This window comes from Oncorhynchus mykiss, chromosome 18 (assembly GCF_013265735.2).
Source record: "Oncorhynchus mykiss isolate Arlee chromosome 18, USDA_OmykA_1.1, whole genome shotgun sequence".
Taxonomy (NCBI): Eukaryota; Metazoa; Chordata; class Actinopteri; order Salmoniformes; family Salmonidae; genus Oncorhynchus; species Oncorhynchus mykiss.
The window spans coordinates 24,555,431-24,575,083 of record NC_048582.1 but is presented as its reverse complement, the minus strand read 5'-3'; the positions used below and the strand labels follow the sequence as shown (position 1 = coordinate 24,575,083).

The following is a 19,653-nucleotide window of genomic DNA, read 5'->3' as shown; positions in this document are numbered from 1 at the left end:
CACCTGCAGAACCACTCCTTTATTGGGGGTGTCTTGCTAATTGCCTATAATTTCCACCTGTTGTCTATTCTATTTGCACAACAGCATGTGAAATTTATTGTCAATCAGTGTTGCTTCCTAAGTGGACAGTTTGATTTCACAGAAGTGTGATTGACTTGGAGTTACATTGTGTTGTTTAAGTGTTCCCTTTATTTTTTTGAGCAGTGTATATATATATATATATATATATATATATATATATATATATATATATATATATATAAAAATAAATGAGAGCTAGATACCATAGCAGAGTCATATTCAGACGCATGTGCACACATACAGTAGTTAGACAGGCAGAAACACAGAGACCCAGTTGGTTGGGTTGAATGGGGATAAGTGTGACGCCATGCACCATGGGTATAGAACGCTGACAGACTGCGTTGCCGGGTGGTGTGTTTGTGTTTCCACACGTCCCCAGGAGACCTGTGTTTCACTAGCTAACCTTTTGTTTGCACACCAAACAAGCCATCATGTCAATAGAAACACAATGGTCGTTCATTTTCTCTGGTTTATAACTATGGACTTTTGAACCATACAGTATAAAATATGCACAGACGACAACACTTTTTGACATGGAATTTACTTATACATCTCTATACAGGGAATGTCAGTTTACAAAAGGGTGAACTGGAAAGAACATACACAGTCAAAAGTAACAAAGACAACTGTGTACAGTAATACATACAAATAAACCACTGTAGACATAAATAAATTATAGACAAACTGTATGTACACCATTTACAGTACATGAGTTGGGGCACAAAATAACATCTTCAGCCTATTAAAACGTAAATAAACATCGCTTTTATATTTAAAAAATGTATTAATGAACAGTGACAAGTCATTGTCTATTTGTCGGAGACAGGGAGGTTGTAATACAAATCATTTCATGCCAGAAACACTAGGATTTTACATGCAAAGCCAAGGTCTCTAAGGAATCTTAATCTACTGTATAACGACTCATATCCACATGCAAAATTCAGAAGCATTCCCTCGTTGAAGGGTTGGGTGAACTGTTTATCGGTGGGCTACTTGTTAGCAATTTCTTTGATTGGTAGAGTGTACATACAACAGTAGAGGCATGACTGAGTAGTGTCTGAAAGAGAACACTTCTCTCTTCTGTTGGTGGCTGTTCTCCAGTGTCCTGAGTCTGGGAGGTTAGTCCTGTGCAGTCTGGTCAGCCCTGGTCAGTGCCTCTCTATGTTGGGCTGGTGCTGGTGATGGTTCCTGAGTCTAGGTCCTGAGATAGGCCAAACAAGTCAACGATACGGTCAGAGTTGGGGTTGCAAAGCTACCGGTAATTTACGAAAGTTACCAGATTCTTCAGTAATAATGGTAATTAACAGGTAATCTATGGCATCTTTGATGATTTATACTTGAATAACAAAAACATATTTTTATTCATATATAAAGTATCCATTTGTTATATCTGTGTCCATATTGTCCATGAGTTTCTAGTGGATAGACCACATGGTTCAAGAGAAAATAGCGTCATTAATGAAAAAAAGCGTCTAAATCAACGATGGCATTATTTTCAATTAACTCAGCAACTCTTCCAGCTATTGTCTTTTTTCACAACTACAACCAGTTTGTACCCCAAACATTTACAACATAAACATATTTATATCGTCAAATAAATAAGTGTGTAAAAAATATAAAGGATATTTCATGCTGAAATCCTCATATTTAACACATACATTTACTAACTTGGTTTATATTTAGAATAATGTTTTATAGCTTTGTCTTTATATTTTTTTATTTTAAAATCATCTTGTTGGATTTTTTGTAATATATTTGACATGAGGCCACACAGAGCGCCAGAGATAATTACAGACACCTGTGATAGTCGGCGGCACCCAAAACGATGTCATCTTGTAAAATTCCATACATTCCTTGAAAGTTACCAAAATTATGATAGTTTAATGGTAGACTTTTAAAGTTTCCAGTAATACGCAACCATAGTCAGACAGCAAAATCACCACATTTAAAAAAAAAAAATGTACATGACATTTTCTATCCCCTATCAAACTGGCCATATTTAAGAGAACGTCAGTTATCAGTGGTTATGCATGTGCGTATTCTCATTGTAATTCTCTTTTAGCATCTGGAAAAGAGCAAGATAATCCAATCAATGATCTTACTGTGCTGCTGGACTGGTGAGGTGGTGGGAGTGCAAAACGTCTTGGTGGTGGCAGGACCCTCTCCTCCGGCTCCAATCAGCTGGATCTCCAACCTGTAGAGGGTGGCTAGCTGCAGACCTGACACTACCAGGACATTACGCTCCTGAGAGAAGAGGAAGACAGCAATACAGGGGCTCATTAACCGTGAAACGGGGGAGCTGGTTGTCTTTTTCCTAAATGGATGTTTTGGTCACCTTACTCTAATTCACATCCATCCTTTGCCGCGACGCTACGTATTTAAACCGCAACAAATCATGGGAATTTGTGAAAATGAAGATGGATTACTTTGACATTTGTTGATTATTGCAGGGATTTTGATTTCCTGAGACAAATGCTCAGATTTGTTGCATAAAGGTGGGCTAATTCATTGAGTTGATGTGGGTTTCCGGTTATGGTGGCACCCCACTGGGGAGACACTGGTTGAATCGACGTTGTTTCCACGTCATTTCAATGAAATTATGTTGAACCAACGTGGCAAAGACGCTGAATTTACGTCTGTGCCCAGTGGGGCAGCACTATTTGAGTTTATACTGATGGACTTACTGGTGGTAGTATCTGGGACTGTGAGATTAGGCTGTTGGGAAGGTTGTTATGGCGACTGGCTGAGGTCACTTCTGCCCATGTGACCTGGAACCCGTGGAGCTGTTGGGGTGGGAGTGGCGTAGATACCTCCCATGTAAACACAGCTGTGACGTTACCCTTGTGGGCCATGAAGGAGGCGGTCAGGTTCTCTGCCTTGGACAGCACCTTGGGAGGAGGAGCTCCTATGGGACAAACGTACAGAGTGTTTAAGGGGATCAGTTTGAGTAAAGCGACGTGCAGAATTGCAAATCTTGATCACATACTGACTAGTTATTTAGGATGCAAGGTGATATGTAGATCAGTGATTCTGCACAGTCCGACTTCAATGTAGTTTATCTCAAACATAGAGAGGTACACCAATGGACAAGTGAATTGAAGGGTCACTAGGGTTAATGACAAATTGACTAAAGTCGTCTTTGGGTGGTCAGTGGTCTCACCTTCCTGGCCAGGACAGGATATGTGTTTGGGGCTCTTGGCCCTGATGGTGGCACAGGAGGGGGTGTAGAAGAAGGTGGTTTCTGCCTGGGCACGTCCCTTAGTACCCAGTGGCTGGAGGTTCACTCTGTACTTACAGGAGAAGAGCAGGCCGTGGAGGCTGGCAAAGCCCTCCTATAAGAGGTTAAAGACAGCGGTCACATATATGATGAGAGCAGCCTACACTGTAACTCCAATAGAGATAGATACCCTTTGTCTTAATTGAAGATACACCATAAAATCGGTTGTATGGCTGAATGAAACTGGTTACCCGTGTGATGATCTTGTCCACTCCTTTGGTCTGGTTGTGTCCACAGTACTCTGGTACCCACTGGACACGATACCGAGCTACAGTGGGATCTGAGAGAGATGGAAAGTAGAATAAATCAATAATCATTCATCCTCAACCAACTGCCGATTTGTTGCATAACATTGGTGACAAAGCACACATTGGCCTTTCATAATAAGAATCAATAGTTCACTTCTATAAAGCTCAACTTATTCAGACAGAACAGATTATTTGACGCAAAATGTAAGAGAAGCCGTTCCTCAGTTGGCTCTTTGGGTAGCCCAGTGTGTGTGCCGTGGGTAGCCCAGTGTGTGTGCCGTGGGTAGCCCAGTGTGTGTGCTCTGGGTAGACCAGTGTGTGTGCTCTGGGTAGCCCAGTGTGTGTGCTCTGGGTAGCCCAGTGTGTGTGCTCTGGGTAGCCCAGTGTGTGTGCCGTGGGTAGCCAGGGCACATGCAATGCTAGCTTACTCTGCTCATGTTCCTGCATGAACAGGATTCCGGATGTACTTCTGTGCATCTTATCAGCTTGTAAGAAAGCAGTCTTTTGTTTCGTGTTTAATTACCCACAAGCAGCCTGTACATTTACGATAATCTTTCTGTTTACATAACGATAGGGAGGTGGTGGTTAGAGGATTATTTCCTCAGCCTCACTGCTGTTCTTGTCGAAGGCCAAATCAAATGTGTGTGTGTGTGTGTGTGTGTGCGCGTGCATGCATGCATGCATGCATGCACACACACACACACACAAAGGCACGCATGTGTGTGTAGCTGTGTCTGGGTTTCCCCCTGCATACCTGTGCTCCTCTGCCAGTAGACCCGGACCTGCAGCTGGCCGTCCTGGTAGAAAGGGGTGCCCACATCCAACACATCAGGGATAAGGCCCTCGGGGACGGGGACCGGGCGGGCGCCAGACGTCTGCTCCTGCCCTGATTGTGGAACAATGAAAATGGGAACAAAGCAATGTTAGATCTGATGCAAACATACACTATATGGCCAAAATACTATACATTTCCTTTTTTACCCTTACTTACACAGATCAGCCCCGTATACACATCAATATACACTATACACACCAATATACACATCAATACTCACATCAATACACGAAAAGCAAAACACAATTACAGGAAACAAACACATTCTTTAGTAAAAATATCCTCAATCAGCCTTTTCTGTCAATCCAGATACCCAGATAATTATAAGCAGGGACATGATCAACGTCGGCACAATAACTATTAGTCGGGAGCTTCGTGAAATGGGTTTCCATGGCTGAGCAGCCGCACACAAGCCTAAGATCACCATGCACAATGACAAGCTGGAGTGATGTAAAGCTCACCAGCATTGGACTCTGGAGCAAGGGAAATACATTTTATGGAGTGATAAATCACCATCTGGCAGTCCGACTGACGAATCTGGGTCTGGCGGATGCCGGGAGAATGCTACCTGGACCAATGCATAGTGCCTAGTGCCAACTGTAAGGTTGGTGGACGAGGAATGTGGCTGTGGCTGTTTTTCATGGTTCAGGCTAGGCCTCTTAGTTCCAGTGAAGGGAAATCCTAACGCTACAGCATACAATATCCTAGACGATTATGTGCGTCCAACTTTGTGGCAACAGTTTGGGGAAGACCTTTTCCTGTTTCAGCATGACAATTCCCCCTTGCACAAAGCGAGGTCCATACAGAAATGGTTTGTTGGCCCCCCGAGTGGCGCAGTGGTCTAAGGCACTGCACACATTGCAGTGCTAGCTGTGCCACTAGAGATTCTGGATTTGAGTACAGGCTCTGTCGCAGCCGGCCGCGACCGGGAGACCCATGGGGTGGCACACATTTGGCCCAGTGTTGTCCGGGTTAGGGAAGGGTTTGGCCGGCAGTGCACGCTGACACGGTCGCAAGGTGTACGGTGTTTCCACCAACACTTTGGTGTGGCTGGCTTACGGGTTAAGTGGGCATTGTGTCAAGACACAGTGCGGCTTGGTTGGGTTGTGTTTCACACACGGCTTTCGAAATTCGCCTCTCCCGAGTCTGTATGTCTATTTCTGTAGTCTATTTCAGAAGAACAGAATAGCATACTCTGAGTTGTCCTTATGTTAGGCCATGATCTGGCTATGCCATATTTGTATTTATTATGGATCCCCAATAGCTGCCAAAGCAGCAGCTACTCTTCCTGGGGTCCTGCAAAATGTAGGCAGTTTATACAATTTTAAAACATTACAATACATTCACAGATTTCACAACGCACTGTTCCCCCAGGCCCCTACTCCACCACCACCACATATCTACAGTACTAAATCCATGTGTATGTATAGTGTGCGTGCGTGCATGTGTCTGTGCCATATGGCTGTGGGCTAGAGTACACTAGTTCATTTAGCAGACATGATTAGCTTAGAATTCCGTGGCATTATTTTATATTATTTAACAGTATGAAGAATACAATTGAACATAGCTAAATAAAATAGAAAGCATATTTTCTCCAAATGATTTGGGGGAGTGCGCACATGCGGCTATTCTGTGCTGAGTGGTTAACGAAACAGGTCCTCCCTCCTATGCTTCATTTAGAGTTATTTTAGTTATGATACAGGCGTTGGGCTATAAGTTTAGATTTTTAATACATTCTAAGGCTGCATGATGAGACTCTAATGATGATTGATTTTTATTTTTTTAAGTTGTGTGAAAGGCTTGAGCTCTGCTTTGTTTTTTTTTTGCACAGGCTGTACATACAGTCTCTGATTCAGGATTTGACGAGCTCTTAATAATGCCTCAAATTTCCCGGCGACATCCCCTTCGTGTGGCCGTAATGCCCCCTAAATGAATGAACGATTATGCATGTAATGCTTAAACTAGAAAGGTGACTTTTTATGGTGAAAATGATCTTTCCCCAAACTTGAAAGTCACACACTGCTTATGTACAGTATGCCAGTTAGGCTCTACACCCCTTGTAAAGCAGATTAATGTGCTTAATTTTAAGAAGTTATTTACCCACTTTAGTTGTGATACAAACCTTATCAAAACAGGCCTCTGGGCTAGGCTACATGAGGTGTGCGACTATGATTAGGAAAAGTCGCAAAAAAAAAGGCATTGTTTCTTGTGCTGGGCATCATTGTATAATTCACAAGTGATAGGCTAATATTGTCACCCATCAGACTATTCTTGATTTAATCTTTACATATACTAAATAATATATATATATATATATATATATATTAAATTTGTTTTGATTTCAAATGGACCATTATCATGCACCTGTCTCGAAAACAGGGGTAGTGGAAAAAAATACATGTCATCTATGCACTTAAATAGTGAATGGAGGACGCTTTTCCCGTGGTTCATTTTCATGCCAGCCAGCTAGGCTATACTCCTGTTGTAAAGAGAAGCAATATGCTTAATATTAGGAAAGTTGAGAAATAAATATAGTAGGCCTAGCCTATAAAAAGCTGATGGGATCCACCTCTTTTTAGTAGAGGCCATCACTGTTTTCTCACGCAATTGCATAGCCTATTGAAATGTTGCGCAATATGAGCTCATTGGCTCTCATGAAGTGTTTGTTTAGATTTTCGATTTCAATTGCATTGATGCTGAGTACCAGGCAGTTAGCAAGTTTGGTAGGCTATTAATGACCATCAGCAGCATCAGAGCTTGGAGAAGCCTAATTACCATGATAAACGGTCTTGTGGAATTTGACTGCCGTCATGACTCGTGACCAGCGGAGTCGCAGGTCACCATAACAGCCCTAGCAACTTTGGAATAAGATGTTCGACAAGTAGACTTTTGGTCATGTATTGTATCACGCTTCCAACCTCCATATACTGGGTAAATATTTAATAGGAGTTGCTCAATTCTGTAAACCCTCCAACTGGGATTTCTGTAAAAACCTGGGAACTTTGAGAATGTTCCCAGAATTTGGGAGCTGATAAGCATTGACTGTTGTTGACATACCGTGTCGTGTGTTGAAGTGCAGGCTGGCTTTGGGACTTTTCAGTGGGGTCTGTCCCCAATAGGACACAGCCTGTAGCTCCACACTGTAACTCCTGTTAGCTCGCAGACTCTCCAGCTCCACATAGCTCTGCCCCTGGATACACACACAGGACAGAGGGGTTATGGGGTCAGGAAGACCGTTCTGTGTCCTCTGTATCCACACAACAAAGGTACAATGTAGGTCCCGTAACCACAGCATAACTTGTCGGAAATGTTCATTTTCTAAAACAGACATGAGCTAATGCTATTTAATAGCATCGATTTGCAATTCATTTGCCAGAGGCGACAACTATACAATTGCTTGGTTTGGTGTGTACGCACTAAGCACCATCCGATTGGAGAGTTTATGGCATCAAAGCCACACACACTGCCATTGTTTATCCTTCCATTACATTTGTTGTGGCTTGAGGAAAGAAAGAACAGGCTTCCACTGTACATTGTCCCAGGGAATGTCCCATGTTAATGAGTGCCTTCATGTCAGGGTAGAAAAAGGGTTCCAAAAGGCTTCTACGGCTGTCCCCATAGGAGAACCCTTTTTGGTACCAGGTACCAGGTTCCTGGAACCAAAAAGGGTTCTTCAAAGGGTTATCCTATGGGGACAGCCGAAGAACCCTTTTAGTTTCTAGATAGCACCTTTTTTCTAGGAGTGTAGAGGCTATGACCTTAGAAGTAGAATGACTAGACCGCCAAAGCACCTCAGAGCACGTCATTCCATTTCTATTGACATGACTGACCTACCCCAATGGGCCCAAAATGTCAGGGTTGGGGACTTACTCTATGACTTACCCCATTGACCAGCTTCCTCCTCTTGGTCTTAGGTGGTGCTAAGGCCCCAGTACTGCCTGTGGCCCAGCTCCAGGACACCCTGTAGTGGTGTACAGGGACATCCAGATCTGAGGGGATGGACCAGCGCAGCCGGACCGACACCACCCTGCCGCCGGGGCCAAAGGTCATGTTGGACATCCTCAGCTCAGATGGGGCAGGGGGTCTGGAGGGGTCTGGGGAAGACATCGTTAATCAATCAGGTGCCATTGGTCTGAAGTAGACATCAGTAGTGTTTCCGGTGTTTCTATGTCAAAGTGTTTTGTTATATTTCAGTCTTCTGTAATGTATTTAAGGTGTAATATTGGGATACAAACTCAAAATGTAATACAGTTCATCTCCATATCTGACATGGTACAGTTGATTCCTTTTTTGAGCCCACAACCATGTGTGTGAGGTGTACACTTTTGTAGGTTTGTTTAAGACTACTAAGAATCTGTGTGACCCTGATTTAGCCCACTGCAGTAAAAAGGTTAATGACATTACAGCTGCCAAATACATGAAGCTTTAGTAACTGTCTATTAAAGATATTCATATATTGACTGGAAGGTATTACAGCTCTACGGAGCTAAAGCACAATACAGCACTTCAGAAATGGCCAAAAGCCAATGTAATTAGTCTGTATTCATCTTCATTACAGTCAGTGCAATATCACCCCAGGGTGATTAAGCCAGCCTCACATACACACGCAAGCAGACACACACACACACACTCTGCCTGACCTTTCTTGGTGTGGATGTGGCGACTGGGAGTGGTGAACCCTCTGGTCCCGTGGACGTTCACTGCTGCCACTCTGAACTGGTACCACCGGCCTGCCCGGATGTCAGCCAGCCGCGCTTTCCCCTCCGTGGTCTAGAGAGAGAGAGAGAGCAAAAGTGTGTGAGAGAGAGAGAGAGAGAGCGTAAAACAGAGACAGAGCGTTGTTTAACTTCATGCACAATCAATACATTGTCACACTTTGAATTCTAAGTAGATGACATTCATTTGTCCCTTTATAATCAACTAAATACAGTATCAATAAGTAAGCATCCACAAAAAGGCTGACTAACCTGAGCTACCCCCTCCCACTGTGTAGCAGCGTCCTCGCTGGGTTGGATCCCGTAGTTCCACCTCCTCTGGAGCACGTAGACGACCGGCTCGGCTGACACGTTGAATCGGGTGGACCAGCTCACCTCCATCTGACCAGACCTCAGCTCCTTAAAACTCAGCTCCTTTCTGGGCTTCAGAGGGGCTCCTGGAAGGGTGAGGTGGGTCATTTCAACGTCACATGTGATCATTCAATTTTAGTCATTTAGCAGACGTTCTTATCCAGAGCAATTAGGGTTAAGTGCCTTGCTCAAGGGCACATCGACAGATTTTTCACATAGTTAGATTCAAACCTTACATGACACCAGGGAATTATCTAAGCAAAAGTTAGATTTTTTAAAAGTTTTTTTAATCTCATCTTTGAATTGGCCCACAAATTTGTTGCAGATAATATATTGGTTGTAACCAACCAACAAAACATTTACATACTGTAGTTTCTACTGTGTGTACTGGAGGTTGCTGTACCTTTGTAAAGGTTCTTGGGAGGTTGGCAGGTGTGCCCACAGCCGTTGGAACAGCACTTCTTCTGGGCAGAGCACTCTCTGTCCTCCTCGCATCCCTCCACGCACGCCGCCGCGAATCCGCTGGCCTTTTCAGGTGCAGGGCAGTCACCCTGCTTCACTGCCACCACTGAGCGCAGGAACTCACAACTCGTCACACACTCCCAGTGCTTCTTGGGAAATGAGCGCTGGGGTGGAGGATCGAGAGAGAGAAGAGTGTTAGAAAGCACAGATGCTTTACTACTAAAATAACATTGCCCAAAAAAACTGTAGGAAAAACTGTGCAGAAACTGTAGGAAAAAGATCAGTTTCTGATTACTTAAGACTGAGTAATGAAATTGAGGAAGCACGGAGGTAAAAGATGTCTGTGCCTGATTACATTTGCCGAAAAAAATCCTATGGAGGAGAATCTGAACTGAACTCTACTAATTTAGCCTCTCGACATGAAGCCTCTCCTCAGCGCGTTCCTCCCCCCTAACTTAACGAAATGGGAGGCTGTCAAAGGTCATCATACCTCACAAAGCTCCCGGCATTGGCTCTTCAGGTCCCAGGAGGCCTTGCAGGGTTCCAGGCACTTTGAAGGTGAGAGAAACAGAGATGGAGGTAAGGGCTTGTTACACCATCCCTGCCACCACAGGGGATTTCTGAAGCAGCTCATTACTGTAAAAACATGTCACCACAGTTGCCACAAACTTTAGCCGTTTGAGGATTATTGGGATGAATCTTTGTATGTATCTGACATCTGTGGCCTTGTCGGTGTTCCTGCCTCTCTTGAGGAGAGAACAGCTAAAAGAACTTGAACGCCGGTTGCTGGACCTACATTTAATTTGGGGAACATCATTACAAGCAAGAAATAAATAGGATGTTTGAAAATCAAAAGAACACCACTCTTCCACAGTGTGTTTGTTAACTATGTGCTTCCTGTAGCGGCTTGTAGATCTGTACTAATGTCCTTGTCCCCTGAGAGACACTCTTCCTGCATGAGTAACCCAGGTTAGACTGCCCAGGGGAATATTAATATTTTCAATTTCATGCTGCAATGAAACACAGTGGCTGGTAGCTATGGAGGAAAGGCAGTTGGGAATGTTGCATCTAGGGGTAATTTGAAAGTTACCATATTACAGTAACAATATCCATTTGATATGTGATGTCACTCTTTATCTAGGTGTAACTATGCTGAACCAAAATATAAATGCAACAATGTCAAAGATTTTACTGAGTTACAGTTCATATAAGGGAATCAGTCAATTTAAAATAAATAAATGAGGCCCTAATCTAATCTATAGACTTCACATGACTTGGCAGGGGCACAGCCATGTGTGGGCCTGGCAGGGCATAGGCCCACCCACTTGGGAGCCAGGCCTAGCCAATCAGAACGAGTTTTTCTCCACAAAAAGGGCTTTATCACAGACAGAAATACTCCTCAGTTTCATCAGCTGTCCGGGGGGGCTGGTCTCAGACGATCCCGCAGGTGAAGAAGCCGGATGTGGAGGTTCTGGGCTGGCGTGGTTACAAGTGGTCTGCGGTTGTGAGGCCGGTTGGACATACTGACAAATTCTCTAAAAAGACGTTGGAGTCGGCTTATGGTAGAGAAATGAACATTCAGTTCTCTGGCAACAGCGCTGGTGGACATTCCTGCAGTCAGCATTCCAATTGCACGCTCCCTCAATTTCAGACATGTGTGGCATTGTGTTGTGTGACAAAACTGCACATTTTAGAGTGGCCTTTTATTGTCCCCAGCACAAGGTGTACTTTTGTAATTATCATGCTGTTTAATCAGTTTATTGATATGCCACGTCTGGTGGATGGATTGTCTTGGTAATCTCTGGGATCTTTTATTTCAGCTCATGAAACACGGGACCAACACTTTTGCGTTTATATTTGTGTTCAGTCTATAAACTCGGTATGCTTATGGTTATTATTTTTTACTTACTTATGCCTTGATACAAGTATAACAGCATGTCCAAAACACTCCTACAACCTTCTAGAGAAAACCTCAGCCATGTAATGCGTTGTTGAAAGTTTTCAAGGCGTGAAGATCGGAGTTGTCCTGGGGCAACGTTTTGGTCGGAATGAGAGTGGGAAACACATTTATCTTCAGTTGCTGTGAAAACATGAGCAAGTGTGTGTGTGTGTGTGTGTGTGGGTGTGTGTGTGTGTGTGTGTGTGTGTGTGAGAGTAAGTGTGTGAGGGGTGGAAAGTGTTGGTAGTTGTCGGAAACTCTGAATAATGTGAAGGAAGGGGGCACACGTTTAAATGCAGCTGAGGTGCCCACTTTATGGAGGGGGAAATGCGGAGACCCTGCCGAGCTAGCCCCAGGCTCCACTGCTACTTCCATGGAAGGAACATCCTGAAACTGCTAAAGCCTGACGTTGTACCCTTTCCAATTCAGTAACACATGCTCATACATTGCTCATACATTCAGCTAGCACTCTCTTACCCGTCTACTCTCCTGTAGTGCCCTGCCCTTGCTTTCTCTCTCCTACAATCACTCCATACTACGATGTAATGCATGTCTAAAGCTCTCCCATAGGGTCTAGATCCTCGGCTCGCCGCCATAGCCTAGTGCCATGCTGTACTATGACTGTCCCTGTCCTGTCATCTCTTATCTCCCTTCTCTGGTCTCCAACGGGAGGTTCACCCTCTAATCCCAACTGACGCTCAGACTCTCTCGTCTCCTCGTTCTTATTGTGCCTCGGCTACGCTTCGTTTTCCGCCCCATTTCAAACTCAAACCAGGCATTCCTTTCCACTAGCGACCGACCGCAAATAAAGCAGAGTTCTAGGACTCTGATAGAATGCCTAGGAATTTACAGAACACCTAAGGACTCGCTTCCACTGATGGCAAAAGACAAAGGAGTGTTACCCCTTGATGGCATAAATTTGAAAAAGACATTTGAAAGTCAATAATGCTTACTCTCCATTTTGAACACAGGAAAACCTGCTCTGTTTAACAAAGGAACCAGGGAAAACAGGAAATGCACCAGCAGAGTGCACATGGCCATTTCAGGATGTAGTAGGACAAGAGTGAACCGTTTCCTTTGTGAACGACGGTAAATAATAGCCCCAGTGACTTCTCTGCTGACCGTGCATAACGCTGCTGTACTGTTGGGGGAGACTGAGCCTGCTTCCCAAATGGTACCCTGTTCTCTATACGGCGCACTCCTTTTGACCAGCGCCATATGGGCCCTGGTCAAAATAAATACACTAAAGAGGGGAAAGGGTGCCATTTGGGAGGCGCCCTGGCTGTACTGTAGCACACAACAGTGTTTGATACAGTGCCCAGATGACACCCTCCCCGGAGGAAAGAGACCTTGCATTTGTCGCTCCCTTCGTGTTTCTACAACTTGAACAGGCTTTGAGGGGGTTCCAGAGTCTTTCTCAAGAGGACAAGCCCGTGCCACCTCTCTGTAGTGCCAACACTGCTCATTATTTCACATGGTAATGTCTGTGGTGGAAGATGCATTCATGTGGTGTGCATTCAAAAGTAGTGCACTATATATGGAGTAGGGTGCCATTTCAGCCTTATTTTTAGTCCTTAGGGCCACATCATCCCAACTGCTAGACCAGTAAGTGTTAGTTAGTACACTAATGACTCCCAAGTGCTGCCTAAATGCCAATCTGAAAGAGCCGTGGCTTGTCGTGAGGTGATAAAAAAATAATAATGACTTCAACTAAGCATTAATATCTGCAGAGCTGAGAGGCTGACGGGCAGCCCGGTGTAATGGCATGGCAATTATGACCGTCCACGGTTCTTCTAAATGAGGCACTGAAGCGATCCTGTCATCCCCTGCTAAGCCTTTAAATGAAGATGTGACCGGACTCTATTTTGTCAGGCTATGGTAATCGTCTATAGTAGCCTTAATTGACTGCCTGCCTCGAAGAGATAGTGACAGGCGGATTAACAGTCACTCATCGTTACCAGGGAGGTCCATGGAGACAACGTGATGCTGAGTGTGCATGGGCAAAGTACAGGATGATCGGACTATTGTGACCAAACATTATCATAGCTCTACTGGATGTAATCATTGAGGGCTTAAAAAAAAAATGGCAGCATTGTTGTGGTCTCCGATACGTTGTGGGTGGACTTTCAGTGTAGCCGTAAACACTGCTGCAAGCAATCACCAAATGCAGACATCCGATGGCTTACGCAGCGAAAACAAATTGTCTCCTGTAATCAAATACTGCAAAACATGAGGGTCTGACTTCCAATGTTGTGGTTGAGCTGGAACTACAGTACAGCTTACATAGTAGGCAGTGACATTTCAGGAACACCTTAAACTTCAGACTGGAATCCTTGGGCAGCCTATCAAATCTAATGTTGAGTTAGAGTGATATACAGAACCATTGGCGACACGTAACGGAACTGAAAGCAAAGCAAGTTTACTTTTAAAGTGAGACCGCAGAGACATTAAGATCTCCTTAGTGAGAATAAATGGATTCTTCATCTCTACTTCAGAGCCTCTAATTTGGCCTCTAATTTGGCAATTAGCTGCCGTGTATTGAACATTCTACAAGGAAGAGAATTCTAATTGGCTGTGTTCTTTCTTAACGAGAATAGAATATCATTATTACTTTCTTCGTGTGAATAAAATAGCATTGTCACTCTTCAAGAAAACAAGGAGAGCACTGACATTTTATTATCTGTAGCCTGGTATCCAAACTGATATGCTCAGTTTCACCATTAAAAACAGAGCATATTGGTTTCGGTTCCAGGCTATATTACATGGACATAGTGTGGAGGATGCTATCACGCTACAGGGACTGACCTGGTTTAAAGTTTGAGTGAAAACTATCTCCGGAGTTCTGGAGAAATCTGCTGAGCAGTTGGCCAAATGTTTTCATGGACCCACCAAGAGAGGTCAGTGGCTGGCTGACTATGTTTCTGCTGCGAGCCAACCCAGGGGTGTGTCTGTCTGTCTGTCCCAGAGAGAGACGTGTGTTGTTGTGCTTTTCTCCCATATGGTGACACAAACACACAACTAGCCAGAGTGTTATACTGTAGTAAACAAAGCAATCACAAAGACATTTCAAAACTAATTAGGAATGTGGCTTCAGAATAAATAGCTACGAGTGTGAACGTGTTATTGAAAGAAAAAAAACATTAAATTAATCAAAAACATGAGATAATACTTGTCATAATGGTATTTGACTGCTGTTTTCATGATGAGATATGACAACTGTGCAACCATTCTTTTTTCGTATACTACAGTATACTGAAGCCTGTGGAATAAGCACAAAAGCTACATGTCAGCTTCCCTTCTGTACACTGTGGGGATAGTATACCGAAGGGCTGTTAGAGAACGTTACTGTCCTCAATACCAAAAATGAGAGGACCTCATTACCCAAGGACAATTATGACTTCCAGAAAGGGATATACAGAAATGTATTTGATGAAAATACAAAAGTGGAGAGACAAAGAGCTTAACAGCCAAGCATCCATCTAAAGCACCTGTCGCTATACGCTGCAATCATATATTATGTCGGCTCTGTGACCTACAGATGAACAGTACATAGCTAGCTGCAGTATATTGGCTGACACAGTGATGTATGGTATTGCATGGTAAATAGAGTACTGTGTAAGAACCACTATGACAATGATGTATCATGCTATTTGTTCAGCTGCTGACGTTCCCTGAGAGTTTTTCCACTGAAAATAGATCAGTTTGTGTGATTTCTGTCATGTTAGGGAAGGTGCGGATGTAAACATCTGTACGTTACCTTGGCACACTGTTTATGATTTTGACACCAGCCCAGGGATCCATTGTTCTGTAGGGAGAGAAGAGAGTAGAGGGCAGTCAGTAGCGTAATTACTAGGGAGAGAAGAGAGTAGAGGGCAGTCAGTAGCGTAATTACTAGCGAGAGAAGAGAGTAGAGGGCAGTCAGTAGCGTAATTACTAGGGAGAGAAGAGAGTAGAGGGCAGTCAGTAGCGTAATTACTAGGGAGAGAAGAGAGTAGAGGGCAGTCAGTAGCGTAATTACTAGGGAGAGAAGAGAGTAGAGGGCAGTCAGTAGCGTAATTACTAGGGAGAGAAGAGAGTAGAGGGCAGTCAGTAGCGTAATTACTAGGGAGAGAAGAGAGTAGAGGGCAGTCAGTAGCGTAATTACTAGGGAGAGAAGAGAGTAGAGGGCAGTCAGTAGCGTAATTACTAGGGAGAGAAGAGAGTAGAGGGCAGTCAGTAGCGTAATTACTAGGGAGAGAAGAGAGTAGAGGGCAGTCAGTAGCGTAATTACTAGGGAGAGAAGAGAGTAGAGGGCAGTCAGTAGCGTAATTACTAGGGAGAGAAGAGAGTAGAGGGCAGTCAGTAGCGTAATTACTAGGGAGAGAAGAGAGTAGAGGGCAGTCAGTAGCGTAATTACTATGGAGAGAAGAGAGTAGAGGGCAGTCAGTAGTGTAATTACTATGGAGAGAAGAGAGTAGAGGGCAGTCAGTAGTGTAATTACTAGGGAGAGAAGAGAGTAGAGGGCAGTCAGTAGTGTAATTACTATGGAGAGAAGAGAGTAGAGGGCAGTCAGTAGTGTAATTACTAGGGAGAGAGTAGAGGACAGTCAGTACTGTAAAAGTTAGTCTTAACTACTGTCATAACTACCATGTAACAAAAGTTGAAAGTGTACAAACACGATTGCTTTACCCATTCATGTTGGCAACACGGCTTTTGAAGTGGCAAAGAAAGTGACCTAAAGTGAAAGTGACCTTTAGTGAGCAAATGTCTGAGGAGACCGAGCAGGCCAGTCACAGGCACCCTAGCCTTCATCTGTCCAGTGCAGGCACAAGGGTCTGGAAGGGGTGGTTGTGGGTAAAAAAAGACCGCTGTGTCCAGTGCAGGCAAGGCTAAAGACAGATAGTCATCTGACTTCTCTGTCATTATCAGGTCAATGAATGCTTACATCCCAAATGGAACCATATTTCCATTATAGTGCACTATTTTTGAACAGGGCCTATAGGATTCTGGTCAAAAGTAGTGCACTATGAAGGGAATAGGGTACCATTGGGGACTCATCCAATTCATCATACCCATGTTATGAAGGCTACTATGGCAGCCCAAGAGACATGAAAGTCAGGACAGATAAGGGCATTTTGTTATGTCACTTTGACTCCATGGAGCACAATATGACTTCTGACACAAATCAGAACTAGTCTCACAAGTCAGACAATTGTTTCCGAAATATTACATGTGAAAGACTGGGAATCAAGGGTAAGGCTACATCCCAAATGGCACCCTATTCCTTACATAGTGCACTACTAATCCTGATTGATGGTGGCATTAACATGATTTGAAGTCACCGTCCGGGGTAGATTATGTCATGTTAAAAAGTCTCCATCAAATCTCAGAAAGGGACTTTTCAATATGGAAAGTTACGATAGATTCAACAATCTGTACCAAGATGTATTTCCATGGCAGCTTTCAACAGAGACCTTTCAAACAATATGCTTCATTTTAGTCATGTTCATCTGTCCATTACAATGTGTCGAATTGATGAAAACGTATAGCTGAAGCGTACTGTAGCTATACCCAAGTCTGGCAATAAGAATTAGCCATTTTATAGGCTGACATGACATAGTATCCTATCCACTCCTACAATGGGTAGATTTGATCTTTGATCTATGACAGGAATTCCATCACAGAGGGAATAGATGGACTGCCCTTGCAATCTAACATTGACCCTGCTACATGATCCGTGGGGAAGTAGTGATTAAACAGGTTAAAAGGTCATATCCTGACCCTTCGAGAGGTCACGAGTGCTTGACCGTGTGACTAATGATCTGATGTCAGTGCAGTTCCAGTCCTATGATAATAAACCATAGCTAATCTCACTAGTTCCCCATTCCATATTCTCTATGGATCAATTCATTCAGGCAACTATATAGGCCTACTATGTGGGAGTATACTAGTGGATATTCTCCCGGGGCCATCCTTCCAAATCCTGAGGCTGAATAGTGAGTAACTGGGCATGTTCACTGCTAAGGCTAAGTTATCTCCATGTACTGTATGTTATCCAAGGAAGAGGAGGACATGAACTTGATCATGTGACATGGGTGGCTCAGTCACAGTGTGGTAGGCTTGGGGCTGGATGGGGAGTGACGGGCTTGGTATGGTCATAATTAGGATAACAAGCCTCCATCTCTTTCCATCAGCCAGTAGGTTGCTCCACTTCTCAAGGCAGAGTCAGATTTAAAAATGGGACATGTTAAAGAGAGCTTTCTAATGAGGAGTACAGTGTATAGTCCGTTTCCTGTCAGAACATTGGTACCGAATTGTCTCCATATATTGTGTCTAGTTTGCTTGCAAACTTACCAAATCTAAAGCAGTTATGAGGCCAAAAACAAAACTTCAGTTATCGGTTAATAATCAACTAAATAAACAAATAAAATAAAAACAAGAAAAACACGTTCATTAAAAGGGGTGGTCTATTTCAAGCACATTCTTGTTTATTAAAACATTTACGCATGAAAAGTCAATGGAATATTATAGAATGCAGTAGAAAAATTCGGATTGCCTGCTTTTGATCCAACTTGGACTTTATTCCATGAAGACAGCAGCATGCTCGCCCGCTTGTTTTGGCCTTACCTCCACCTGAGATTGTTTGGAGAGCGTCGCTATGCGCGTGCTGTGCAAGCTGAGGCACCTGGACGCACATCTCCCTCGGTAGATGTCGTTCATCGACTGGGTCTCGTCTTTCTTCCGCGTCTTCGCATTGACACTCAAGAACAAAATACTCCACCAACAAAGTCTCGCAAACACACCTCGACTTTCGAATAATGACATCGTCGAGGACTTTTCTCTTGCGTGTTTCCCCTCGTCGCGACGGGACGGGTTTATGACAGTTTGTGGATGCAGCACGGGAAACTGATGAAACTTCTACGTCGAAGGGAGGAGTCAGGATCTGAGCTCAAGCCTGACATTGGAAAACATCTCCCATAAACGGCAAATGATCTCAGGTATGATGTGTGTGATGAGTTTGGACTGATGCCATCTAATTGTTTAATTGCTGACATATTTTAAATGATGATTGCCAAATAGCCTCCAAAATTACAATCTAAATGTAAGGCTCATTTACCTCACATTATAAAACTAGGTCTAGTATTATCTTTAATGATAATGTCCTGCTTCTAATGAAGAATGCATTTTGATAAATGGTAATTATACATTAACAAAATCGACAGAAGCCACCCTTCAGAGCTCCTGTTCACCTGCAACTCACTGCACCTGTTTATGGTCTTGCCCAATGCATTTTCTGGAGCCCCAAAAAAACAGAACTGCAACAATCACTTCATAATGTCTTAAATGTTATCCTTGACTGTACTGAAAAAACAATTTTCTACATATTCATTGTCTTATTTGGGATTCATCCCTTCATTTTCATTAATTTATTCATTAAGTAATTCATCCATTCATTCGTTCATTCATTGAAACTTTCCTAACTAACAAGTTTGTTGCCTCATGGAAACCTATCTGGGGGGTGGGAAGTTACACAGCTTCCAGGGATCCCCATCATTTTCACCGGTAGCAGAGAACAACATTTTTATGGGCAAAACTATAAAAACTAACCACTACCATATCTCACAAAGTATCTCTCCACGTTTTGGCACTGTTTTCTGGCCCACGGAAAGGAGAGAATATGACGTGTAGGAAATATTGAAGGAATCCTCCCGTAGTTGGTATTATTTGCTCATGCTCGTTGAAAAAATAGTCTCTGCTTGGTGCGT

General features: G+C 43.5%; 1 protein-coding gene across 1 annotated transcript; it reads right to left on the bottom strand.

Moving 5' to 3' along the window:
* Positions 1 to 312: 312 nt before the first annotated feature.
* On the bottom strand, positions 313 to 18,847 carry LOC110495890 (anosmin-1). The gene is made up of 14 exons (XM_021571401.2): positions 18,515 to 18,847; positions 15,666 to 15,713; positions 10,460 to 10,519; positions 9,911 to 10,133; positions 9,409 to 9,593; positions 9,082 to 9,211; positions 8,324 to 8,535; positions 7,499 to 7,631; positions 4,361 to 4,492; positions 3,550 to 3,638; positions 3,242 to 3,413; positions 2,766 to 2,986; positions 2,184 to 2,325; positions 313 to 1,282 (listed from the first exon to the last, which is right to left on the bottom strand). Exons 1-14 carry the CDS (start codon positions 18,710 to 18,712, stop codon positions 1,230 to 1,232), a joined length of 1,998 nt encoding a protein of 665 aa, XP_021427076.2. The 5' UTR covers positions 18,713 to 18,847; the 3' UTR covers positions 313 to 1,229.
* Positions 18,848 to 19,653: the final 806 nt, after the last annotated feature.

What these genes read in the sequence shown, in the direction of transcription:
- LOC110495890 (XM_021571401.2), bottom strand. Translation starts at nt 18,712, where the DNA reads ATGTCATTATTCGAAAGTCGAGGTGTGTTTGCGAGACTTTGTTGGTGG. An exon ending in TCCCAAGAACCTTTACAAAG is followed by an intron (nt 9,594 to 9,910) that starts GTACAGCAACCT and finishes TCACCCTTCCAG; the next exon opens with GAGCCCCTCTGAAGCCCAGA. An exon ending in CTACTGGCAGAGGAGCACAG is followed by an intron (nt 3,639 to 4,360) that starts GTATGCAGGGGG and finishes CATCTCTCTCAG; the next exon opens with ATCCCACTGTAGCTCGGTAT.